At 41.8% G+C, this 27,263-nt stretch overlaps 1 protein-coding gene and 1 long non-coding RNA gene across 3 annotated transcripts in view; both read right to left on the bottom strand.

Moving 5' to 3' along the window:
• LOC102148483 (uncharacterized) overlaps positions 1-27,263 on the bottom strand; it is a 64,706-nt gene that overhangs the window by 36,706 nt on the left and 737 nt on the right. The gene's annotated exons all lie outside the window — the stretch shown is intronic.
• On the bottom strand, positions 14,764-17,746 carry LOC138921594 (GDNF-inducible zinc finger protein 1). 2 transcript variants are annotated; one of them, XM_070256019.1, is made up of 2 exons: positions 15,583-17,746; positions 15,142-15,536 (listed from the first exon to the last, which is right to left on the bottom strand). In XM_070256019.1, exons 1-2 carry the CDS (start codon positions 17,358-17,360, stop codon positions 15,287-15,289), a joined length of 2,028 nt encoding a protein of 675 aa, XP_070112120.1. In that variant the 5' UTR covers positions 17,361-17,746; the 3' UTR covers positions 15,142-15,286. The 2 variants fall into 2 exon arrangements, with proteins under 2 accessions (XP_070112119.1, XP_070112120.1); XM_070256018.1 differs by having other exon boundaries at positions 14,764-17,746.

Here is a 27,263-nt window from a genome sequence, read left to right as displayed (position 1 = left end):
TTCCAAATTTAAGAAAAACTTTTTCTCTCTTTTTTTAAGTTATCTATATAGCAATTTGGTAAAGTACACCTTCTTCCCTATTTCTTGGTTTATTTTATAAACTCTGAGCTCCAAGTAAATTGGCCTCAAGTTCTGGATTTTGAAAGGGAATTCTCAAAAATAATCAACAGTTAGAAGGTATATTAGAGGAAAATACTGATTTATATAAGCAAAAAGCAAAGGGAAGCTTCAGGTGAGCTTTCCATATATGGGGATTAGTATTTATTTCAGGCCAGCAGAAAATACAGACCAGGACCCCGAGCCAAACCTGCCACCATGCCTTCCTATTTCAAGGAGTCACCACCATCCTCATGCTGATCCTTAGCAGGCTGTTGCCCCCAGAAGTGGTACAAGCTATCTAGGTTTGGGGGTCAGCCACGTTTCACCTTACGGTCTCTTTCTGTCTGTCCAAGTCTCCAAAGCCCACTTTAGCTTTCACATTACTAGCTACAGGTTCTTTATGGGCACTGTAGAAAGGTAATATTTTCCTACAATTAAAAGGGAAAGAAGGATACACATGCTACTCTGAACTCTTAGCAATTGCCATGTAAACATTTCCACTTAGGGGCTATTCTTCCCACCTGGATTGTAGAGTTAAAATACATAGCAATTTCTACACAGCAATTTGCCCATTTTGCCCAAGCCAATCACAGTTCTGGTAGACATTTCAGGCCTTGAGTTGGTATTACCAGAACCACCCCACCCCCTCTAGGAAGAAGCTTCATCCTTTAGACATTCTCATCAACAAATGTGAACAATGTAGTGTTTTCCTCTTAACCTCCTGCCTTCATCCTGTATATCTGCCCAGGAAATTCAGAGCATTCTATAGTGCCCTTTCAACTTTAGTTGTACGTCCTAGCAACCCACTGCTTTAAAATCAGCAGAGACCTCAAAGAGCCTTTCTGCACAGTTCCTCTCATGGACTAAGGCCTTAGCTGCAAAGTGAATTTTTTTTTTTTTAAGATTTTATTGTTTCCTTTTTCTCCCCAAAGCCCCCTGGTGCATAGTTGTATATTCTTTGTTGTGGGTCCTTCTAGTTGTGGCATGTGGGACACTGCCTCAGCATGGTTTGATGAGCAGTGCCATGTCCACGCCCAGGATTCGAACCAACGAAACACTGGGCCACCTGCAGCAGAGCGTGCAAACTTAGCCACTCGGCCACGGGGCCAGCCCCTGCAAAGTGATTTGATTCTCTAATTTCAGTCTAGAGATTTTGTAATGAGCCAATAATGCAGATATTAGCTATACAAAAAAAATTTTTAATTTAAAAAAGTTTATTTCCTAATTTTTAGATTTATTGTGAAATATAGCAAAAATAAAATTAGTTTTTCTTGTACTGATTTATGTTTAATTAATTGTGAAATACAGCATAAAATAGTACTGTATGATAACGTGTATTCACTGTATAAAGAACAACAAAAATCACTGTGTACTAAAGAAGAAATCAGCCCCTTCATCATCAACAGACAGAATTTGAGTTAAAAACACAGCTAACAACAACAAAAATACTTAATGTTCTATTGCCTTCCACAATCATCACGACCTCTTTACCTTTTCCATTCTTCTGAGTGAATAACGTGACTTCATTTGTTTTCAAAATGTATGTTTGAATGTGTTCCCAAATGGCCTGGCCTTCTGAAGTCTGTTTAGTTGTGAGCTCAAAGCCATCCCCTCTGAGTGGATCTCAAAGCATTTCACTGAATCTGTGGGTCAATTTGGAGAGTACTGCCATCTAACAATAGGAAATCTTCCAATCCATGAATATGGGATGTCTTCCCATTTATTTAGGTCTTCTCAAATTTCCCTCAACAATATTTTATAGTTTTCAGAGTATAAGTTTTACACTTCCTAAACAACTTTATTCCTAAATATTTTATTCTTTTTGATGCTATTGTGTATGGAATTGTTACTTAATTTAATTTTTAGATTGTTCACTGCAAGGATAGAAACACAGATGACTTCTGTATATTGCTCTTGCCTCCTATGACCCTCCTAAATTTATTTATTTGTTCTAACTTTTTGGTGGGTTCGTTAGGATTTTCTATGTACAAGATCATGTCATCTGTGGATGACATAGTTTTACCTTTTCCTCTCCCAATCTGGATGTCTTTTATTTCATTTGCTTGCCTAATGACCTTGGTTAAAACCTCCTAAAGTTTATATGGATTCTCAAGGGGTCCCAAATAGCCAAAAACCATCCTGAAAAAGAAGAACAAATCTGGAGGACTCACAATTCCTGATTTCAAATCTTACTACCAAGCTACTGTAATCAAAACAGTGTGGTCCTGGCATGAAGAGAGTCTGGAAATAAACCCTTACTGATATGGTCAATGATTTTTGATGGAAATGTCAAAACCACTTAACGGGGAAATAGTCTTTTCAACAAATGGTGCTGGGAAAATTGGATACCCACATGCAAAAAAATCCTAAAATTGGACCCTTACATAATACCATATAGAAAAATTAACTCAAAATGGATCCATGATCTTAATGTAAGACCTAAAATTATGCAGAAGACACAGGACAAAACCTTCATGACTTTGGATTTGGCAATGGTTTCTTAGATATGACACCAAAGGCACAGGTAATAAAAGAAAAAATAGACAAATTGGACTTCATGAAAACGAAAAAAGTTTGTGGATCAAAAGACACTATCAACAGAGTAAAAAGACAACTCACAGAATAGGATTACATATTTGCAAGTCACATATCGGGTAAGAGATTAATATTCAGAACATATGTGCATTTTCCAAATTTCTTTCTATTTTTGACTTTTAATTTCATTCCATTGTGCTCAGAAACATACTTCATATGATTACAATCCTTTTCAACTTTTCGAGGCTTGTTTTATGGCCTAAAATGCAGTGTGTCCTAGGGGATGTTTCATGTGCTCTTGAGAAGAATGCATATTCTGCTGTCCATGTGTAGAGAGTTCTATGTATATTTTTTAGGTCTAGTGGGTTTATAGTGTTTTTCAGGTCTTCTGTTCTCTTGTGGATCATCTGTCTAGTTGTCCTATCTATTACTGGAAGTAGGGTATGGAAGGCTCCAGCTATTATTGTTAAATTGTCTATTCATCCCTTCAATTCTATCAATTTTTTTTATTGAGTTAATGATAGGTTACAATCTTGTGAAATTTCAGTTGTATATTATTGTCTGTCAGTCGTGTTGTAGGTGCGCCCCTTCACCCTTTGTGCCCACCCCCCACCCCACCTTTCCCTGGTAGCCAGTAATCTGTTCTCTTTGTCCACCTGTTTAAATTCCTCATATGAGTGGAGTCATACAGAGATTGTCCTTCTCTATCTGGCTTATTTCACTTAACATAATTCCCTCAAGGTCCATCCATGTTGTTGCAAATGGGACGATTTTGTTCTTTGTTACGGCTGAGTAGTATTCCATTGCATATATATACCACATCTTCTTTATCCAATCATCTGTTGATGGGCACTTAGGTTGCTTCCATGTCTTGGCTATTGTGAATAATGCTGCAATGAACATAGAGGTGCATGGGACTTTTGGAATTGCTGATTTCAGGTTCTTTGGATAGATACCCAGTAGTGGGATAGCTGAATCGTATGGTAGTTTTATTTTTAATTTTTTGAGGGATCTCCATACTGTTTTCCATAGTGGCTGCACCAGTTTGCATTCCCACCAGCAGTGTATGAGGGTTCCTTTTTCTCCACAACCTCTCCAACATTTGTTACTATTTGTTTTAGTTATTTTTGTCATTCTAATGGGTGTAAGGTGACATCTTAGTGTAGTTTTGATTTGCATTTCCCTCATGCACAGCAATGATGAACATCTTTTCATGTGCCTATTGGCCATCTGTATATCTTCTTTGGAGAAATGTCTGTTTATTTCTCCTGCCCATTTTTTTTTTGAATTTTTTTTTATTGAGTTATTGATAGGTTACAATCTTGTGAAATTTCAATTGTACATTAATGTTTGTCAGTCATGTTGTAGGTGCACCACTTCACCCTTTGTGCCCACCCCCCACCCCACCTTTCCCCTGGTATCCACTAAACTGTTCTTGGTCCATAGTTTTAAATTCCTCATATGAGTGGAGTCATACACAGATTATCTTTCTCTCGCTGGCTTATTTCACTTAACATAATTCTCTCAAGGTCCATCCATGTTGTTGCAAATGGAATGATTTTGTTCTGTTTTGCAGCTGAGTAGTATTCCATTGTATATATGTACCACATCTTCTTTATCCATTCGTCTGTTGCTGGGCACTTAGGTTGCTTCCACATCTTGGCTATTGTAAACAGTGCTACAATAAACATTGGGGTGCACAGGACTTTTGGGATTGCTGACTTCAGGCTCTTTGGATAAATACCCAGTAGTGGGATGGCTGGATCGTAGGGTAGTTTTATTTTTAGTTTTTTGAGGAATCTCCATACTGTTTTCCATAGTGGCTGCACCAGTTTGCATTCCCACCAGCAGTGTATGAGGGTTCCTTTTTCTCCGCAACCTCTCCAACATTTGTTGCTATTGGTTTTAGATATTTTTGTCATTCTAACGGGTGTAAGGTGATAGTGTAGTTTTGATTTGCATTTCCCTGATGATCAGCGATGATGAGCATCTTTTCATGTGCCTATTAGCCATCAGTATATCTTCTTTGGAGAAATGTCTGTTCATGTCTCCAGCCCATTTTTTGATTGGGTTGTTTGATGTTTTGTGGTTGAGTTGTGAGAGTTCTTTATATATTATGGATATTAAGCCTTTGTCAGATATATGACTTGCAAATATTTTTTCCCAGTTAGTGGGTTGTTTTTTTGTTTCAATCCTGTTTTCATTTGCCTTGAAGAAGCTCTTTAGTCTGATGAAGTCCCATTTGTTTATTCTTTCTATTGTTTCCCTTCTCTGAGAAGGCATGGTGTCCGAAAAGATCCTTTTAATACTGATGTCAAAGAGTGTACTGCCTACGTTTTCTTCCAGAAGCCTTATGGTTTCAGGTCTCACCTTTAGGTCTTTGATCCATTTTGAGTTTATTTTGGTGAATGGTGAAAAAGAATGGTCAATTTTCATTCTTTTACATGTGGCTTTCCAGTTTTCCCAGCACCATTTGTTGAAAAGACTTTCTTTTCTCCATTGTATGCCCTCAGCTCCTTTGTCAAAGATTAGCTGTCCATAGATGTGTGGTTTTATTTCTGGGCTTTCAATTCTGTTCCATTGATCTGTGCACCTGTTTTTGTACCAGCACCATGCTGTTTTGATTACTGTAGCTTTGTAGTACATTTTGAAGTCAGGGATTGTGATGCCTCCAGCTGTGTTCTTTTTTCTCAGGATTGCTTTAGCAATTCGGGGTCTTTTGTTGCCCCATATGAATTTTAGGATTCTTTGTTCTATTTCTGTAAAGAATGTCATTGGGATTCTGATTGGGATAGCATTGAATCTGTAGCTTGCTTTAGGTAGAATACACATTTTAGCTATGTTTATTCTTCCAATCTAAGTACATGGAATGTCTTTCCATCTCTTTATGTTGTCATCCATTTCTTTCAGAAAGGTCTTGTAATTTTCATTGTATAAGTTTTTCATTTCCTTAGTTAAATTCACCCCAAGGTATTTTATTCTTTTTGTTGCGATTGTGAATAGTATTGTGTTCTTGAGTTCTTTTTCTGTTAGTTCATTATTAGAGTATAGAAATGCTACTGATTTATGTAAGTTGATTTTATACCCTGCAACTTTGCTGTAGTTGTTGATTACTTCTAAAAGTTTTCCAATGGATTCTTTGGGGTTTTCTATATATAAGATCATGTCGTCTGCAAACAGCGAGTTTCACTTCTTCCCTCCCCATTTGGATTCCTTTTATTCCTTTCTCTTGCCTAATTGCTCTGGCCAAAACCTCCAGTACTATGTTAAATAAGAGTGGTGATAGAGGGCATCCTTGTCTTGTTCCTGTTCTCAGGGGGATGGCACTCAGTTTTTGCCCATTGAGTATGATGTTGGCTGTGGGTTTGTCATATATGGCCTTTATTATGTTGAGGTAGTTCCCTTCTATCCCCATTTTGTTCAGAGTTTTTATCATAAATGGCTGTGGGATCTTGTCAAATGCTTTCTCTGCATCTATTGAGATGATCATGTGGTTTTTATTCCTCAGTTTGTTGATGTGGTGTATCACGTTGATTGACTTGTGGATGTTGAACCATCCCTGTGTCCCTGGTATGAATCCCACTTGATCTTGATGTATGACCCTTTTGATGAATTGCTGAATTCAGGTTGCCAAACTTTTGTTGAGAATTTTTGCATCTATGTTCATCAGCGATATTGGCCTGTAGTTCTCCTTTTTCGTTCTGTACTTTTCAGGCTTTGGTATCAGCGTGATGTTGGCCTCGTAGAATGTGTTAGGAAGTGTTCCATCCTCCCTAATTTTTTGGAATAGCTTGAAAAAGATAGGTATTAAATCCTCTCTGAAAGTTTGGTAGAATTCCACAGGAAAGCCATCTGGTCCTGGGGTTTTATTCTTTGGGATGCTTTTGATGGCTGTTTCAATCTCTTTCCCTGTGATTGGTCTGTTCAAATTGTCTGCTTCTTCTTGACTAAGCTTTGGGAGACTGTAGGAGTCCAAGAATTTATCCATTTCCTCTAGGTTATCCATTTTGCTGGCATATAGTTTTTTGTAGTATTCTCTTATAATCCATTGTATTTCTGCAGAGTCTGTTGTTATTTCTCCTCTTTCATTTCTGATTTTGTTTATTTGAGCTTTCTCTCTTTTTTTCTTTGTATGTCTGGCTAGGGGTTTGTCAATTTTATTTATCTTCTCAAAGAAACAGCTCTTTGTTTCATTGATCCTTTCTACTGCCTTTTTTGTTTCAATAGCTTTTATTTCTGCTCTGATTTTTATTATTTCTCTCCTTCTGCTGACTTTGGGCTTTGTTTGTTCTTCTTTCTCTAATTCATTTAGGTGTAGTTTAAGATTGCTTATCTGGGATTTTTCTTGTTTGTTAAGATGTGCCTGTATTGCGATGAATTTTCCTCTTAATACAGCTTTTGCTGTATCCCAAATGAGTTGGTATGGCATGCTATCATTTTCATTTGTCTCCAGGTATTTTTTTATTTCTTCTTTAATTTCTTCAATGATCCATTGCTTGTTCAATAGCATATTGTTTAGTCTTCACATCCTTGTGCCTTTCTCAGCTTTTTTCTTGTAATTAATTTCTGGCTTTACAGCATTATGATCAGAGAAGATGCTTGTTATTATTTCAATTTTTTCAAATTTGTAGAGGTTTGCCTTGTTTCTCAACATATGGTTTATCCTTGAGAATGTTCCATGCATGCTTGAGAAGAACGTGTATTCTGCTGTTTTGGGATGGGGTGTTCTATATATGTCTATTAAGCCCAATTGTTTTAGCTTTTCATTTAGCTCCACTGTTTCTTTGTTGATTTTCTGTCTGGACGATCTGTCCATTGATGTGAGTGGGGTGTTGAGGTCCCCTACTACCATTGTGTTATTTTTGATTCTTCTTTTTAGGTTTGTTAATAGTTGCTTTATGAACTTTGGTGCTCCTGTGTTGGGTGCATAGATATTTATAAGTGTTATTTCTTCTTGATGAAGTGTCCCTTTGATCATTATATATTGGCCCTCTATGTCTCTCTTTACCTGCCTTATCTTGAAGTTTGTTTTGTCTGATATAAGTATTGCAACACCTGCTTTCTTTTGTTTGCTGTTTGGAGTATTGTCTTCCACCCCTTCACTCTGAGCCTGTGTTTGTCCTTGGAGCTGAAGTGTGTTTCCTGGAGGCAACAAATTGTTGGATCTTGTTCTTTAATCTATTTTGCCATTCTATGTCTTTTTATTGGAGAGTTCAATCTGTTTACATTGAGGGTGAGTATTGATGTATGAGGGCTTAATGCTGTCATTCTGTTGCTCATTTTCCAGTTTTCCTGTGTTTCCCTTGTTTCTCGCCCTGTGTGTTTTAGCCAACCCATTGACTTCTGCAATTTCTTATGCTGGGTTTCTTAGATTTTTCCTTATTTATGTTTTTTATCTCTGGTCTGTCTTTTCGTTTAGTGGCTACCCTGAAGTTTGTATTCAGAATCTCGTGTATAACACAGTCCATTTTCTGGTGGTCTCTTACTTACTTAGCCTAGACTGTTTCAGTCCCTTTCCTCCTCCCATCCTAAATTATTATTTTCATCTCTTATTCCAACTTCTGCTGTGAGTTTGTGGTTAGAGTGATAAGATTGTCTTTGCTTTGGTGATTTACTTCCCTTTATCCTAATGCTATAGTTGAATATTTGCTATCCTATTCAGATTCTATCTGTCTCCCTACTCTGTGTTTTGTGACCCCTTTCTCCCTTTTTTTCTTATTTCAGGTATGAGAGCCTACTTGAGGATTTCTTGTAGTGGAGGTCTTGTGACTACGAAATCCCTTAGCTTTCGTTTGTCTGTAAAAGATTTAATTTCTCCCTCGTATCTGAAGGATATTTTTGCTGGATAGAGTATTCTTGGCTGAAGATTTTTATCCTTTAAAGTTTTGAATATGTCACTCCAATCTCTCCTAGTTTGTAAGGTTTCTGTAGAGAAATCTGCTGAAAGTCTGATAGGAGTTCCTTTGCAGGTTATTTTCTTCTGCCTTGCTGCCCTGAGTATTCTTTCTTTGTCATTCATTTTTGCCATTTTTACTACTATATACCTTGCAGTAGGTCTTTTTACATTGACAAATCTAGGAGATCTGAAAGCTTCCTCCACACACATTCCTCTCTCAATCCCTAGATTTGGGAATTTCTCTTCTATTATTTCTTTGAGCACACTTTCTGCTCCATTTTCCTTTTCCACGCCCTCAGGAATTCCGATTATTCTTAAGTTGCATTTTCTCACTGAGTCAGCTATTTCTCTGAGATTTTCTTCAGTTTTTTTAATTCTTAGTTCTCTTTCTTCCTCTGTCTGGAGCCATTCAGCCTGTCTATCTTCGATTATGCTAATTTGCTCCTCTATGGTGTCTACACGAGCATTCAGGGAGTCCATATTCTGTTTTATCTGATCCATTGTATTTTTCAGCTCTGGTATTTCTGATTGATTCTTCTTTATAGTTTCAATCTCTTTTGTGAAGTAACTCCAGAACTCGTTGACTTGTTTCTCTATATTTCCCTTTACCTCATTGAGTGTTTTGATGGTAGCTATTCTGAACTCATTTTCACTTAGTTAACCTATTTCCAAGTCCTCAGGACATAATTCTGTGTTTTTGTTGTTTTCCTTTTGGACTGGAGCTTTTATAAATTGCTGGATGGTAGAGGAGAGGTTTTTGTGCATAATGCTATTATTTGGTTGCAGTTACAGCCTGTCGCCACTAGATTGGGGTTGAGAGCTGAGCATCCTGAGCCGTCTGCCTTCAGCTCAATGGCAGTGCACAGCGCAGGTTCAGGGAGGAGGGGCACTTTCTTTCCTTCGCCGACCTGGACTCAGATCAGCTCTCGCTCTCTGGTCTCCCAGGGCCCTGGCTTGCTGGGGTTCCCCCACAAGAAAGCTTTCCCCATTAGAGGGTTTCCACTGCATGGGTGGTGGGAGTCCTGGACGATCTCTGGATGTGTGGCCCCTCCCCCGCTCCTTCCCGCACCCGCGGCAGCGATCCCAGTCTCTAGGGGAGGGAGCAAAGTTCTCTCTTACCCCATTCCTGCTCCTCCGAGGACGGATCCAGCCTCTCCGCCCTCTGTCATTTGGCTGCTGTGGGTCTCTGACGACTTCTGTTATTAGGATTTTTTTTTTTTTGGTTGGAAAGCAGTTGCTCTTTTTGGTTGTAATTGGGAGGGGAGAGAGTCCCGGGTGAGCTCACACCGCCATGTTGCTCCAATTCTATCAATTTTGCTTCATATATTTTGGGGCTCTGTTCTTGGGTGCCTATCCTAATGGAATAACCCTTTTATGATTATAAAATGCCCCTCTTTTTTTTTAAGATTTAATTTTTCCTTTTTCTCCCGAAAGCCCCTCAGCACATAGTTGTATATATTTTTTTTAGTTGTGGGTCTTTCTAGTTATGGCATGTGGGACACCGCTTCAGCATGGCTTGATGAACAGTGCCATGTCCATGCTCAGGATCCAAACGAGCAAAACCCAGCGAAGCATGCTAACTTAACTACTTGGCCATGGGGCCAGCACCCAAAATGTCCCTCTTTATCTCTAGTAACATTCTTATTGTTTTAAAGTCTATTGTGTCTGATATTAGTAAAATCACACCAGCTTTCTTGTAGTTGCTGTTTGCATGACATATCTTTTTATGCCATTCTTCTACTTTCAAGTTATTTGTATCTCTGAATCTGAAGTGTTTCCCTGGTAGTCACCATATAGTTGGATCTTATTTTTTTATCTAGCCTGTCAATCTCTGCCTTTTGATTGGATTGTTTAACCCATTCACATTTAGTGTTATTATTGATACAGCTGCATTTACAATTGCTATTTTACTTTTTGTTTTTCATATGTCTCATGTCTTTTTTCCCTCTATTCCTCTTTTACTGCTTTCTTTTGCATTAAGTGAATATTTTCTTGCATAAAGCATTAATTTCTTTAATGATTTTTTTCACTATATGTTTTGGTCATGTTCATAGTGGTTGCTCTAGGGCTTTCCATAAACATTTTAACTTATCAGAATATTTCAAATTTATTCTAACTTAATTCCACCCATGAGACAGAGAAATGTTACTCCCATATAGATCTATTTCCTTTTCCTCCATTACATGCTATTATTGTTAAACATATTACTTCTATATATATTACAAATCTAAAAATATGCTGCTATAATTATTACTTTATATAATTGTATGCCTCATAAAGAAACTGAGAGGAGAGAAAGTATATCTAGAGTTTGTTTTACAGGCCTCTTTATTTACCATTTCTAGTTCTCCTCATTTGTTCCTGTGGATTTGAGTTACCATCTGCTGTCACTTCCTTACTCCAAGGCAGTTTGCTCCCATCACATGTTTTGGGCTGTTATTATCAAATATTTTACATTTCTATCTCCTATAGGCCCAATCATGCAATTATATATATATATATATATATATATATATATATATATATATATATATATTGCTTTATAAAAGTGTTTTTTAAATCAGGTAAGAGAAGAAAGTAGAAGAAATAAGCATTTATTCTTTTATAATTACTTAAGTATCTTTACTGCAGCTCTTCATTTCTTCATGTGGACTCAAGTTACACTCTGGGGTCACTTGCTCTCAGCCTGAAAAAATTCCTTTAGTACTTCTTATCAAGTGGCTCTTTGAGCAAAAAATTCTCTCAGTTTTTATCTAGAAGTGACTTCACTTTGCTTTCATTTTTGAAAGATAGTTTTTCTGGATATAAGATTCTTGGTTGACAGGGTTTTTCCCCCTAGCACTTTGAATATGTCATCCCACTGCCTCCTGGCCTTCACTGTTTCTGATGAGTCAGCTGTTAATCCTTTGGGGTCTCTTTGTATGTGATGAACCATTTTTCTCTTGCTCTTTCAGGATCTTTTTCCTCCTCTTTCAGCATTTTTATCATGACATGTCTGCGTATGGACATCTTTGTTTTATGTGCAACCTGCTTGTAGTCCTTCAAGCTTCTTGGATGTGTAGAATAAGGTTTTTCATCAAATTTAGGTAGTTTTCAACTATTTTTTTCTTTGAAATGTTTTCCTATTCCTCTCTCTCCTCTCCTTCTTGTATTCCCATTACATATATGTTGATGAGCTTAATGGTGTCCCACCTTTCTTTGAGGCTCTATTCAATTTTTTTTTTTTTTTTGAGGAAGATTAGCCCTGAGCTAACATCTGCTGCCAATCCTCCTCTTTTTGCTGAGGAAGACTGGCCCTGAGCTAACATCCATGCCCATCTTCCTCTACTTTATATGTGGGACACCTACCACAGCATGACTTGCCAAGCGGTGCCATGTCTGCACCTGGGATCTGAACCAGCGAACCCCGGGCCGCCAAAGCAGAATGTGCGAACTTAGCTACTGTGCCATTGGGCTGACCCCTCAATTTTTTTTTATATGTGGTAAAATATTCATAACAAAATTTATCATCTTAATCATCTTTAAGTGTCTAATTCAGAGGCATTAAGTACATTCACAACGTTGTACATTGTGAAAGTACTTTTCCATAACTTTTTTAATCACCCCAAACCCCTCTGCCCCCACCCTCCAGCCTCTGCTAACCTCTATTACTTTTTCTGTCTCCATGTCTGGCCAATGTTTATACTTAAACCACAGCTCCCTTTTTATCAGGTTTTCATGAAGGGAAGGAGGGGTAATTCTTTGGCTTAAAAATATAATTTGAAGAAAATCCCCATTTTTTCCCAGGGGAAAAAACCCTAGAAAAATATAAGCCATTGGCCACAGGTTGGGGTGGGAATGGTAATGATTTATCACTTTTTCCACCCTGAAATAATTCCAGACAGTCCAGGATATCTATTGGCTTTCACGTGTTTATCAGTAGGACAAATCTCAGCTTAATTAACAAAGGAAAATATGAGAAATTAGTTGATTCCCTAATCTGACCACACAGCACAGACAGATGATTGCAAGGGCAAGCCTGGAGAAGGGAATGGTGCCTGAATATATTGTCGACTGGTATTCCCAAAGATTGTGGACCCCAAAGTTTGGAGTTTTAAGGAACTCCTATTTATATCATTGGTTTGCTGTAAGATGGTTAAAAGAGTTATTGGCACAGGATTTAACATGTTCTTCAAATAGTAGGTTGGTCAGCCAAGGAGAGATGCTCCTATTATAATCAAAAGAATTTTTTTTTTTTTTTTTTTTTACTTTTACAAAGCAAACATTTATTAACACGTTAAACAATTTATTATAGAACTTCTAAAGAAACAAATTCAAGACAAAAATTATTCCAGTAGGTAACAAAATAATCTGTTATTTAAATTCCTTCTCATTGGGATGACTTTATTCCTTGAAACAGTACCTCAGCTAGGCAGGCTCATTCTCTCACCAAGAATAAAATGGTTGTGTGATAGTCACTACTGTTTTGTTCTGTAAACACAACCAGGATGTGTTGTCATAATTGAATTTGAAGTAATTCAATACTGCTACCTTCAAGAGTACGTGTGAAGTGTGATCAGCACCTAAGACACCTCAGAGCGGCTTTAGTATTCACTTTCCCATGTCACAAGTTAGAACAAAATAAGCACTCAGGAAGAAAGTTTCCTTCCCTCATAGTTTCTGGCATAGTGCAGCTGTATCTTCATCCTGGAACTTACCGAGAAAGTAACTTTCTCTTAGAAAATGAAAGTTTTCACAGCAAGTTTAATAAATTAAAACATAGGAAAAACTAGTGAACACAAGAACTCTCCTCCTTCAAGGTTCTCTTTTTAAGGTAACACGTTTAGGGCTATATGTGAGCCAAAGCACTTTGCATTGCGGCAATACACCCAAGCCACTGGAAGAGTCAGGGTTAGCAAATACAGAATTGTCTTGTCGTTGCAAATTCGTTTCGAGCAAAAGGCCAGAATGAGACAGCCAAAGGAGCATTTAAGACAGTTAGTGGTTCTGTACTTTGAAAGTATCATCACAGATGAAGGTACCAAGGCTTTCACTCCCCTCTGCTGTATTCTCACAGGCTTCCAAGGAAACAAATGTCTGACAATTACTTGTCTGTTTCAAGCTCTTGATGTGGAAAATGACAAATTCTGGGTTTCTAAAAATTACAGAAATTAAGTCAGGAAAACCTAGCAAAAATACTAATACTCTGTGTTCTAAGATTTGCCACAATCATCTCATTGCTACTCATGAATAAAATGACTGTACTGATGTTTCAGGTGTTCTAAAGCCCCTTGCTTCATTTTTCACACCTCTTTGCAAAAACTACTACACTGTTTGCTGCTATAATCTTTGGTAGGACAGCTTTTACCTAATCAGACTTTCCAGAATGGAACTGAACAGCCACATTTCATTTCAAGTTATTTTGTGGAGGGCTGGCCCGGTGGTGCAGCGGTTAAGTTCCCACATTCTGCTTCAGCGGTCCAGTGTTCACTGGTTCGGATCCCGGGTGCGGACCTGCACACCATTTATCAGGCCATGCTCTGGTAGGCATCCCACATATAAAGTAGAGGAAGATGGGTACAGATGTTAGCTCAGGGCTAATCTTCCTCAAAAAAAAAGTTATTTTGGGGCTGGCCCCGTGGCCGAGTGGTCAAGTTCGCACGCTCCGCTGCAGGCGGCCCAGTGCCTCGTCGGTTCGAATCCTGGGCACGGACATGGCACCGCTCATCAGACCACGCTGAGGCAGCGTCCCACACGCCACAACCAGAAGGACCCACAACGAAATACACAACTATGTACCGGGGGGCTTTGGGGAGAAAAACAAAATCTTTAAAAAAAAAAAAAAAAAGTTATTTTGTGGGACCAGCCCAATGGTGTAGTGGTTAAGTTCGCACCCTCAGCTTCAGTAGCCTGGGGTTCACGGGTTCAGATTCTGGGAGTGGACCTACAAACCACTCATCCACCCATGCTGTGGCAGGGTCCCACATACAAAAGAGGAAGGCTGGCACAGATGTTACTCAGGACCAATCTTCCTCACCAAAAAAATGTTATTTTGTGATAAATTTCCTAGCTGCATATGTGCTGTAAGTAGACATTATACTAAGCTATTTCACAAGTGTTCAATTTGTCATTCCTTTTTAGCGCCTACAAACGGGGGTGGAAGGGAATGAATGCAATTATCCATTCCTTCAGTACCATTCGAGGGTCCCCAGAGCAAATCTGATTTGCTTCAACAGGAAAGAAACAGCTGAAAATACATGGCCCTGGTTTTATTTCAGCTTTGTAGAAAAATACTTTGAAAGTATCACAAATAAACACACATGGAAATATAAGGCAGCCTAAGACACCAGGGAGACAATTTCATGAGCTGGATCAATGCTCTGTACTATAAAGTTAAGCAGTTGTTTACACTTCATAAACATCAAGACAATCAAGCATTAGAATGATTAACACATACAACCTACACCAGAATTAAGTGAGGTTATGTTAACTGCCTTGTTTGTTGATAAAGTGTAGCTGAAGTCATGCAGATCAGGGTTTTTAAGAGAAAGCTTTAAAGACGTGCAAGTTAGCAAAAATTCAGGGAAACCTGCTGAAGCCATTCTTGCCCACTGCTTTGCCCAGAGACAGTTCTTTGTCTTAGCCCCTGACGTGATCTTGTGTACACTTAGCACACACACAGACACAGGATGAGACCTGCTTGGCAGGTAACTCCAAGCTCTTATTCCATGTTGGTCAAAGAGTGAAGCTGTGCGGGCATCGAGTCTGTCTGCGGAGTCAGCTCACTAAGCTCACTGATGGTGGTGGCCAGCAGAGCGTCCTGGGACACCATGGAATCATGTGACTTGCAGGCCGTGTCTGCAGAACTGTTCTCCTGCACGGCAGACACGCTGTCTTGGACCGTGGCCAGGTTGTGAAAATGGCCGTTTTCTGCAAAAGACAGCAGTTTATCTGAAAGTTTGGATGACACATATTCTTCATCAGGCTGTTCAGTCTTGTGCCCTTCATCATTCTTGGGTGAGCCATCTACAATAACAAGGAAAGACTTCCATGGAGTATTCTTATCATGTATTGAGGTGTGCCGCCGGAGAGTAGACTTATCAGTAAACGTCCGTCCACAAGCATTGCACATGAACGGCTTCTCTCCTGTGTGGATGCGATGGTGGCGCTGGAGAGCGTTGAGCTGGGTGAACTGCTTACCACACTGGTCGCAACAATAGGGACGTTCCCCTGTGTGGACTTTAATGTGCTGGTAAAGTGAGTTCCGCTGGGCAAAAGTCCTGAGACAAACTTCACATTTAAAGGGTTTGGATCCAGTATGGATTCTATTGTGATGTTTCAAATACTCCTTAGAAGCAAAACTCTTGCCACATGTTTCACACATAAAAGGTCTTTCACCTGTGTGACACCTTTTATGATAAATCAGCATGTGGTTCTGAGTGAATCTTGCACCACATTCATCACAGACAAAAGGTTTTTCCCCTGTATGAATTCTCATGTGGGTCTTCAGAGCCGAGGGCTGCGAGAACTTGGCCTCGCACTCGGTGCAGCCGTAGGGCTTGTGGCCCGTGTGCGTCCGCTCGTGCAGCCGCAGGGCCGTCTTGGAGCTCAGGCCCTTGCCGCACTGCTGGCACTGGTGCCGCTCGCCCCCACCCTCGTGCACCTGCACCACGTGCCGCTTGACGTCCTTCTTCCTTTTGAACTTCTTCCCGCACAGGTCGCACGGGAAGTGGCGCTCGCTGCTGTGCACGTGGCGCTGGTGGCTCTTCAGGTTGCAGCGGTTGGCGAAGGTCTGGCCGCAGGTGTCACAGCGGTGAACCACCTCGGTGGCCACCCCATGGTGGAGCCTGACGTGCTTCAGGAAGCTCTTCTCATACAGAAAGGCTTTCTCGCAGATAGTGCACTTAAAGTTGCTCTTCCTCTTCTCTGCCTCCTGGTCCTCCTCGTCCTCCTCATCGCCCCGCCCTGCTTTCTGCAGCCCCTCCTCCACCTCCACCCCAGCAGTGCCATCCTCGTTTTTTGTAATTGGGTCCAGCTCTGTGCCCACCGCCTCTGGACTGGGGACTTGGGGACCCCTGTAGTCCCTCATGTCGGCCTCGGGACTTTTCTGCTGCTCTCGGAGTCTTCTCGTGTATTTCTTTTTAGGGATCTCCACAAAGACCTTTCTTCCGGCCAGCCTTCCACTAGCTCTTCTGAGTTTAGGGTAGGGAGGCTTAACTACATCTTTTTTCTTGTCTGGTTTCTCCTTGGACTTCCTCAAGGGCATATCTGACAGCATGCCATTGTTAATTCTCGCCACCGGGGGATTTGGGGAATCCGCAAGGCTGCTGGCGACAGGACCATCCAGAGCTGCACTTGCCCGGGGGCCAGGAGCCACAGTGACTTGGGCACCACTGCTCCCTTCCACCTCCTGAGACTCTGAGAAACTCTGCAACTCCAAAAGCACCGACTCCAACATCTGTTTCTTTAATTGAAAACAAGTTTCTGATAAGTCCAAACATTTCAGCTTTTCAGCCATTTCCAGCATTCGCTGCACCCGATCTTCTTCCACCTGTACCTTTGCAGTGTAGACAAACTCAAGGAACGAAGCAAAGTCGACAACTTGCACTTCGTTTAAGTAGACATTAGTCCTAGTGCCATCCACAGTCTTCTCGTTAAGGAACATTTCCTTAAAAAACTTGCTGGTGGCTGCCAGCACCACCTTATGGGCCATGAATTCTTCGCGGACACCCTGGTACTCCACACTGACAGTCACGTCACACAGGTGACCGAGAAGACGGAGTTGATGCATTTCATGCAGAAGGTTAAAGGGTGAGGATTTGGATTCCAGCAGAACTGCACCACTTTCCATGTTTCTTCTTTCCCAAAACAGCTCTCCCAGCCGGCCAGCTGCCGCCGCGCATCCGCCGGACCAGGCCCGCGGGGCCGATGGCCGGCTGGGCGGGGAGCGGCACCCGCGCGGGCCAATCAAAAGAATTTTTAAAATGTCACTGAAAGTGCATTCAAAAATTATTAGAGCACTCGTACTTCCTGAGCGTGATAGCCTTGCTATTTAGCATCCTTTTCAGGACTGAGGGTATATGTCCCTCTGAATGTCCAGGGTGGAGAATCTTTTCTTTTTCTTCTCCCCAAAGCTCCTCAGTACTTCATTGTATATTCTAGTTGTGGGTCCTTCTGGTTCTGCTATGTGTGATGCCGCCTCAGCATGGCTTGATGAGCGGTGCTAGGTCCACACCCGGGATCTGAACCTGCAAAACCCTGGGCTGCCAAAGGAGAGCATGAAGTTAAGCACTTGGCCACAGGCCAGCCTGTGGAGAATATTTTAAGTGAGAGTAGCTAAATTGTATCTGCTCCTGTGACACAATAAGAAATATACGAGCGAGCCCTCCCTTGCCTCACGTGGTTCTTTCCTTTCTTGGGGCCCTCAATGATTATCCTTCTTCTATTACTTTTCAGTCCATGTCTCTTTAATCTATTGGGAAAGTTTGTATCTTTCAGGCTTCAGCAGCTTCATATCAAACTAATGATAGCACAGGAACACCAGAGTCCCTATGGCTCCTTAGAGCAGTCAGTGAGAGATTTTTTTAGTCCTCCAGGATCTAGGGTCAGCATCGCTGGGCAGCTGAAAGTAGCTCCAGAAGACGAGACCACCAGTCTCTATCCCATTAAGAATGAAGAGGGTAAAATCTCTCCGGGGAAGGAGACAGAATAGGGACGGGACTCCGCCCCTCCCCCTCAGCCACCTGATCAGGCACCTCCCAGCTCAACTATTTTCCAAGTCCAGATAAGCAACCTTCCAGCTGCAAAACTTCCCCCAAGCAATCACCCGATTTCCTCATGCACACAAAGCCTTGAGATGACCACTATATGACCCGCCTGGGGTGGCGGTAGTGAGCAATACTGCCATGTTGGACCTACTGGGCAGACGCAGAGACCACAAACACCTCCACCCCGCTCCCCCACTCCCCCACCCCAAACCCACTCTTGCAGCCTGGGGCGTGCAAAGAGGACATGACCAGGACGGGGGAAACAATGCCTCTGGAGGAGGAGAATCGTGCCCAGTCTGCTCCCTCTCCCCGTAAAAGACTCAGGACGACTACCTTCGGGGAGCCAGCCAGAGAGCCATTTCTCCTGTGCTGTCTCCTTGCGCTCGAGCATAAGCCCCAATAAAACCTTGTCTTACACTTTGAAAAGAAAAGAAAAGGAATATATATATTTGGTCTTCATCCCTGGTTCTTGACATAGAGCTCCTAAATGCCTTGGATTTTCTTGAGTGATAGGAGTGTCTTTTTTTCCAATGAAGCAACTCTTGGCAGGCCCCTAGACAGCTTCAGGCTGGGGCCTCTCACTAGAAAGGCCAAAGCATGATTAAAGGGTAGGAATTTTCACCCCTACCCCATGACATCTGGGGAGGGGAGGGGGCTGGAGATTGAGTCAATCAACAATGGACAGTGATTTCATCAATCACGCCCACGCAATGAAGCCTTCATAAAAACCCTTAAAGGATGGGATTCAGAGAGCTTCCAAGTTAGTGAACACATCAACCTGCTGAGATGACACGCACATTGAGGTGGTGGTGTGCCCAGAGTGGACGTGGATGGAAACTCAATGGGCCACCCTCTGGTCTATGCATCTCTTCCACCCAGCTGTTCCTGAGTTGTACCCTTTGTAATAAATCAGTAATAAGAAGCAAAGTGCTTTCCTGAGTTCTTTGAGTCATTCTAGCAAATTATTGAACCTGAGGAGGGGGTGATGGGAACCCCTGATTTATAGCTGGGACTGGTCAAACGTACAGGAGGCCCAGGACTTGTGGTTGACACATCTGAAATGGGAGACAATCTACGAGACTTTACCCTTGAATCTGCGGAATCTGATGCTAATTCCAGGTAGTTAGGGTAAAAGAGTTGGAGAAGAGGTGTTGGGAAAAACACCACATTATTTTGTGTCAGGAGGCAAAAACCTCTCATTTGGTGTCAGAAGTGTTGCCATAAAAACAGCAAAGAAGCTCTTCTAAACATTTGCCAGAAAAAGAACTAATTTATTTTCATGTTCAGGCTCAATGCATTCTACGGGCAATAATGTTGAAAATCTTTCCATTTTTTTTCTTTCTTTGTATTTTTTCCCCCTGAATGGTCCTGTAGAAATTCTAATCCTATTGCAGGCAGCAATGGAGGACCAGAAACATAGTATTTTTAAGAAGACATTGGCCTTTTATGGTTTTATTTTGGATGTGTATTATAAAAGCCCAGAAAACAGCCTCTGTTTTCTAGAAAACCCAAAGCCTGGAAAAGCGCAAGTGCCTTGTAAATTTATTATCAATTCCAGGCACTCACCCTGCAAAACTCAGACCCTTGAAAAATGAAAGCTATACACCATTAGCTCCACTCATTCTATGGCTGGCTTCACACAGGTGGACAAAACCACCTCACCCTACAGAAAAGTTCCATCACCGGTTCGCGGTGTTCACTGGATCCTGAATACTGCCTTCCCCACAGCGTGAGCTCCTCTGGATCCATTCCCTCTTCCATCTGAGATCTGGAGCCAGACAGCCTTGGTAGCTTTGTAGCCTCTGCCACTTTGTAAGCTGTGTGACCTAAGATATGTCACTTATCCTCTCAAAGCGTTAGCTTCCACATAAAATGGGGGCAACACAGGACATATCCCTAATCACAAGCCTGAAGTTTTTACTTCAGTGCTCACAAGTCCACGGCTTTTCTTCTAGCCTCTGCCCCTCGCCCCTCTTCCAAATGATAAATGTCCTTTTCCAGGGGCTGGAGCTGCTGGAGACTGAGTCATCAGAGCACAGCTGCTTTGGATGAGCTGGACTCAGAATGGTGCGAACAGGAGCACGTTTAATTTTTCCTCGGTAACTGCCCCTTTACAAAACTGTTCTGTTGAATTGCTCTGCCCTGACCACGGATGAAATCTCAGGCAGATCACAGAGCCTTTTAGTCTTTCTTGGTCACTAACAAATTAAACACCTCGATCTAGGTATCTAGAACTCCACTCTCGTCCAAATAAACCTGTTACTGTCTCCCTCGACTAAAAGCTTCTTTCCTCTACCAGACAGGCCTCCTCGGGCTCAGATGCTACAATGGAGCAGGGCCCCCAGGAGGAAGTCTTCCATTTCTTCTCTCTTCCTTGTTGTTCCTCTGTCTCCTCTTGCATGACTCTGACTCTCGGGCATCTAACTCTGGGGGTGGGGAGGGTGACAGGCAGATTAAAGAGAAAGGACAAAGTCCCACATTACTGGGATGGTTTTCATCCGCCGTGCATGGCCCCTGCTTGGCACTTCCGGTTGGTTCTGAAGCTCTTTCCCCTCTGGATACCTCCACCGTAAGTCTTCCTTTTGAGAGCTACACCTCTTACAGCTGGCCCGTGGGACTCCATCCTTAGTTCCAGGATCTGGTGATCAGTGTCCCTTTCAAGAAGAGCTGTCAGGCTGCATGGGCTGTGAGGCTGCATCCATGAAGGAGCAAATCCAGCCCCCGCCGATGGTTATAACCTGGCCCATCTCACCTGCCTGCCACCTTAGCCTGCCGGCAAAGCCACTACCTGCAGAGACCTGTCCACACTCAGCCACCACACACAGCTTCCGATCACCTCTCACCTTGAGGCATTGTCATGCCCAAGTCGGGTCCCCGTCCCTGTGTATTCCCAAACACAAGAGACAAGCTCTACAAGGGATCCTGGGAAACACTCCTTACTTGGCTGGGATTAACAAAGCGGCAACTCTTCCTGCCACCAGAGAGTGTGGCCGGTGTGTGCAACAGGGAAGGAAAGCACAGCCCACCACCAACTCTCTCTAAAGAAATTGCTACCTTTCTTGATTATTCTCTTTGTTTCTTCTTACAGACGCTTCAAGGGGGGTGATAAGTTGACAACAGCAAAACCTATTTCATCATCTTTGAGTACGTCCTACACAGACCATCTAGATCCTTCTGTTCACCCTTTCTGGAGCCTCTGATGAAACTCCAAAACAAAAGGAAAAGTCAAATTTGTATCCAATTGTAATATATTTAGGGTTACATTTTAAATTTGCCATCTGAAAATGTTCTCACATTCTATAACGTGGAATTCCCTCTCTGAGTTCATGTCTGCAAGTGAGCAGACAGATGTAACACCGTTTGCTTCCCGCATACACTAAAAACGCATGGACAGTGCTCCGTGATACCAGACCATCAGGAAGCACAGGCCTCTGGCTCCTTCAGCAGAAGCAAGTGAAAGCCACTAGAGCAGGGGGTAGAGCCATGTCTGAGGGGCTTTCTCCTGAGATTGCCTCCTGACACACTGACTTGTCACTTTAGCTTATAGTCTGTGTCGCTTCAATACCTCTAGGAGCGACAGAAAGAAATAGATTTGGGAAATGTGATGGCCTTTCCCACCAGTCTGCTCTTTGAGAAATCAGGCCACAAGAGTAGCTTCTTCTAAAGTGTCTTTCTACAGTAAAGTGTCACTTTACCCCTATTTTCCAAATACTGACACAGGTGAAAGAAGACGTGAACGAATCTGTTCTGCAGTGTGCGTGGACCCATTATGGGTCAGCATTTTTCGCTCACCGTGACCACTTCAAAGACCCAGTGGAATTGGTCGTATTCTTTTCTTAGTTGGAAATGCATGCTATTGATGAATCAAAATTTATGCTAAAAATTTGTCAGACCCACTTTGGAGAGATTAGCAGCAGATGATAGATTGTTGCCTGTATTAGTTTCTAGGGCAAACCCACCAACTGGGCGGCTTAAACCATAGAAATTTACTGTCTCACAGTTCTAGAGGCTAGAAGTCCGAAGTCAAGATGTTGCCAGGGTTGATTTGAGGGCTGAGAGGGAAGAATCTGTTCCAGAACTCTCTCCTTGGCTTGTAGATGGCCGTCTTCATGTTCACACGGCATTTTCCCTGTATCTGTTAATTGTTCTTCCTTTAAAAAAAAAAGCTCTGGGGCTGGCCCCATGGCCAAGTTCACACGCTCCACTTTGGCAGCCCAGGGTTTCACCAATTTGGATCCTGGGCACGGACATGGCACTGCTCATCAAACCACGCTGAGGCAGCATCCCACATGCCACAACTAGAAGGACCCACAACTAAAATATGCAACTATGTACCGGGGGGCTTTGGGGAGGAAAAGCAAAAAAAAAAAAAAAAGATTGGCAACAGTTGTTAGCTCAGGCGCCAATCTGCAAAAATATTTTTTTGGATTGTTTCATCTATCTAAAAGTTCAACATTTTTTTCTCCTGCCAGTTCAAATCTACTGTGGAGATTCTAGTAGGTTCTTAATTTTAGTTATTGTACTTTTCAACTCCAGAATTTCCCTTTGATTCTTTTCTATAAATTTCTCTCTCTTGATTTCTATTATCTATTTGATGAAGCATTGCCACCATACTTCACTTCTTTAAGCACAGCTTTCCTCAGTCCTTTGCACATTATTTATCCTGACTGCTTTAAAGTGTTGTGAAGTCTAACATTGGGCCCCCTCTGTCACCTGCTTTTTTCCCTATGTAAGGATCACACTCTCCTTTTTCTTTGCACGTCTTCGATTTTTTTAAAAAAAGAAGTTTAGCTAATACATTGTAGCAACTCTCAATACTGATTCTTCATTCCCTCTTCCCCAGGATTTGTTGTGGTAGCTGTTTGCTTGTTTATTTGTTAAGTGACTTGGCTGGACTGTTTTAGTGAATTCTACTTCCCCCTCAATGTGAAGGCTTTGATGTTGCTCACCAGGGGGCACAGCCTTGGGCGTGTGCACAATGGCTCCAGGATAAGAGTGGTTTTAGCAGGCACTCTCTGATTACCCCTTACCTTGACCTAAGTTGTCTGCTTCTGTTGGTATTACACCCAGCTGTTGGTTCCTCTAGTTGCTGTCTGATTGCACTGTTGTTTTTGGCATTGCCCTGGAGCGTAAATTGCTCCACAATCTGATTCAATTAAGTTTGAACAACCTTCCAGAGATACAAACAAGGTGAGTGAGGGTGATCAGCAGCCCAGTATTCTCAGTCTGCCACAACTATTGTAAAGCCTCTGCTCCATGAGTCAGGACTGAGTGGATGAATGGAGCCTTTGACTTCTCGGCTACACTCTCCTGGGATTTAGCCTCTGCCACACGGAACTGTGGGGAGAGGGGAGAGGTGGGAGCATGAGAAATGCTGGCAACCTGTGCCTCCTAGGGAGACCCATAGCCCTTGACTAGGAGCTGGGGGAACAGGGAGCCTTATCTTCTTGGCCACACCTGTCCGAAGTGGAGCATCCGTTACGCTGAGCTGGGGTTGAGGGGAGTTATGGCTGTGCTATAGACATTTGCTGTCCTTACTGTAATTTAGTGGATTTCCCTGAATAAATATTTCTTCACTTGCTTTATGCCCTTAGGACAATTTCCAGAGACTTCAAATAGTTATTGTCGTTTTCTAAAATTTCTACCAGTTACGGTTGTTTTGCCGGAAGTGAGAGCTTCTAAAATAGTACCTTATTGTGGGTTTTCATTGCACGTCCTCAGTAAGTAACAAAGTTGAACGTTTTCACGTCATCCTGGGTCACCCGTGCAGGGCGTGCCTGTTTGCCCTCAGATCCATTCCTCGCGTTTGCCTGCACTGCACTGCAGAGGGGTTCACCCCACAGCCTGTGTTTTCCAGGCTCTCATGTCAGCTCTATTCGGGCTGAGTTCAGCCAAGGGGAGACATCGGGGGCATGCTGGGAGGCAGGAGGGTGAAGCCTGGGGTTTATCCCTTCCCTTCTCTTCCCTGGACTTTGCCTGCTCTGTTTGTGGCTTGAGCTCCTGCCAGACATGCCCACTGTGGCTCCAGCTTTCACTGGGTAATGCTGAATCCTGGGGTCCTAGGACACTTTCTTCTACCTTTGTCCTCCCAGCTGAGGGAATGGGAGTAGCTTCACACATTGTCCTTACTGTCCCATTTGCCTCTCAACTCCTCCATCACCTATGTCTTTTGGTGAACGGTTCTTAAAGTCAATGAAGTAGTCTACTTTTAAAATATATTTTCTTGATGGTTTGTGCTTTTGGTGTCCTATTTTAAGAAATCCTTTCCTAAACTTGACTAAACAAAATATTCTCCTAAATTCAAAAGTTTCTTACTTTAACCTCTCATATTTAAGTCTATAAGATACTTTGAATTAATTTTAGCATAAAGTATGAGGTGGGTTCAAATTCATGTTTTCTCATACTGATAACCAATTATCTCAGCACCATTCTTATTGAAAATCTTCCCTTTTCCTCACTGATCTTATATTTCTCTCTCTCCTTTTTTTTTTTTTTTGCAGGGGAAGATTTGCCCTAAGCTAACATCTGTTGCCAATCTTCCTCCTTTTTTCTTCCTTTTTCGCCTCCAATGCCCCAGTACATAATTGTGTATAGTTGTAAGTTCCTCTGGTTCTTCTGTGTGAGCCCCCACCACAGCCTGCCACTGACAGATGAGTGGTGTGGTTCCATGCCCAGGAACCAAATCTGGGCCACCAAAATGGAGCGTGCCAAACTTTAACTGCTGGGGCATCAGGGCTGGCTCTGATCTTATATTTCTTTCTTTTTTTTCTTTTTTTAAGATTGGCACCTGAGCTAACAACTGTTGCCAATCTTCTTTATTTTTTTTTCTCCTGCTTTTTCTCTCCAAATTCCCCCAGTTCATAGTTGTATATTTTTTACTTGTGAGTCCCTCTAGTTGTGGTATGTGGGATGCCGCCTCAGCATAGCCTGACAAGTGGTGCCATGTCCGCACCCAGGATCTGAAGCAGCGAAACCCCGGGCCGCCAAAGCAGAGCGCACGAACTTAACCACTTGGTCACGGAGCCGGCCCCTTATATTTCTACATACTGATAGGATTTATTTCTGGACTTTCCAGTCTGTCCCATTAAGGGAAGTGTCTATACCCGATGGCTTTGAGGACAAACTCACAGAATCCTGCACAACTAACCCCTTAGGGACGAGGAAACCAGCTAAACAAAATCCTCCCTCCAAAGAAGTGAGGTCCAGCAGCTTTGAGAAGGCTGTGGCTGGAAGAAACTTCGGGTTCATGGGAGACAGATCTGGTGTGTAGATTCCGAGACTGGAGACCATGGCGGGACTAAAGATTTCAGCAGTCAATAGGGACACATGATGCCCCCAAACTGGGCAAGACCAGATAGAGTGAGTGAGGCCACCAGAGCAAAAGATGGAACAGGCAGGGTGTGGTGTTGCCCCCACCACACTAAGTCAGCTTTAGTTATAGACAGATGTGTGAACTGTTGTAACTGTCCATTTATATGTGCTAGTTTTCAAATTAAATAACACAGTCTAAAATAAGTAAGAAAAGATATTTATTGGCAATTAACTACTGACTTGAAAGAGCTGTCTTTGTTACTTGGTGTCAAAGAATAGATGACATAAAATTATTATGATTAAGGTCCATTTAAAGGGAATAAAGAATTTCTTTTGTAATTACTCTTCCACGAATTAAAGTTGGCAAAGCTACCCACAGGCTAGTACCTTGTAATACTATTATTAGATCTCAACTGTGAAATTATCAAAATAGCCTTACAAATGAATTGCCCATTTAAAAAGCAAACAAATGGAAAATGAAAAATCTACACGGAAGAATACCTTGATTTCTTTCTTTCTTTTTTTGAGGAAGATTAGCCCTGAGCTAACATCCTCCACCAACCCTCTCCTTTTTGCTGAGGAAGATTGGCCCTGAGCTAACATCCGTGCCCATCTTCCTCTATTTTATATGTGGGATGCCTGGCACAGCATGGCTTGATAAGTGGTGCATAGGTCCGCACCTGGGATCTGAACCTGTGGACCCTGGGCTGCTGAAGCAGAACATGCGAACTTAACCACTGCACCACTGGTCTGGCCCACACTTTGATTTCAAAAGTTCAGCTGCCGTCATCTGAAATTTCCTAATGCCATCAGGAACTATTGGGATTCACTACATCTTTTAACAGCAGACTGCATAGTGTCTTTCTAGAATAACTGGTATGATTGCCTCAAAACAAATTACCTGGCAAGAGTCAGGAAAAGATGTGAGAGCTAGATAACACATTAGGAAGTTTCAAAAATGCAAACTAAAAAAACATGCCTAGGTGTAATTAAAATATTTGTCAAGACGCACAACAATCCTCAGCCAGATTTGTTTCCTTTTTTTCAGGTTGTCAAAATCCACATTCAATTCAGATGTGAAAAGTAAAACAAGGTTAAATGAAAACTTTTCCTTTCAACGCTTTCCCCTAGATTCCCACTTACTCTCCTACAATGTAATCATTTCTTGGGGGTCTTTCTAAACACATTTTATGCATATCCAAGGAAACATACATTCTATACGTGTTATGCATACACTCCCCCACCGTACCCCGTGTTTTGCATTTACCAGTACCTTTTGCAGATAATTCATATTAACACATAAAGAACTTCCTCATTTTTTTTTTAGTGGTAGTATAACATTGTATATGGTTAATTGCATGTACCATAATTTATTGCTTTGTTTTTAGTTTAGTGAGGTTTTTTCCCCTAGGATGAATCTCTAAAAGATACAGACTTAAAAATCTATAACCATGATACTATCATCACAGTTAAGAAATTAACAATAATTTCTTAATATCATCACATACCCAGCCGATATTTGAATTATCTCATGTCAATTTTTAACTTTGACAACTTGAATCAGAATCTAAATAAAATCAACACATTGCAATCGTCTGATATGCCTTTTAAGCCCCGTTTAATCTAGAGGTTTCCCCTCTTTTCTTTTTTTCTCTTGCTTTTTACTTATTAAAGAA

Source organism: Equus caballus, chromosome 30 (genome assembly GCF_041296265.1).
Source record: "Equus caballus isolate H_3958 breed thoroughbred chromosome 30, TB-T2T, whole genome shotgun sequence".
Lineage (NCBI taxonomy): Eukaryota > Metazoa > Chordata > Mammalia > Perissodactyla > Equidae > Equus > Equus caballus.
The sequence above is the reverse complement of the archived record's forward strand: the minus strand, read 5'-3'. Positions and strand labels throughout refer to the sequence as shown.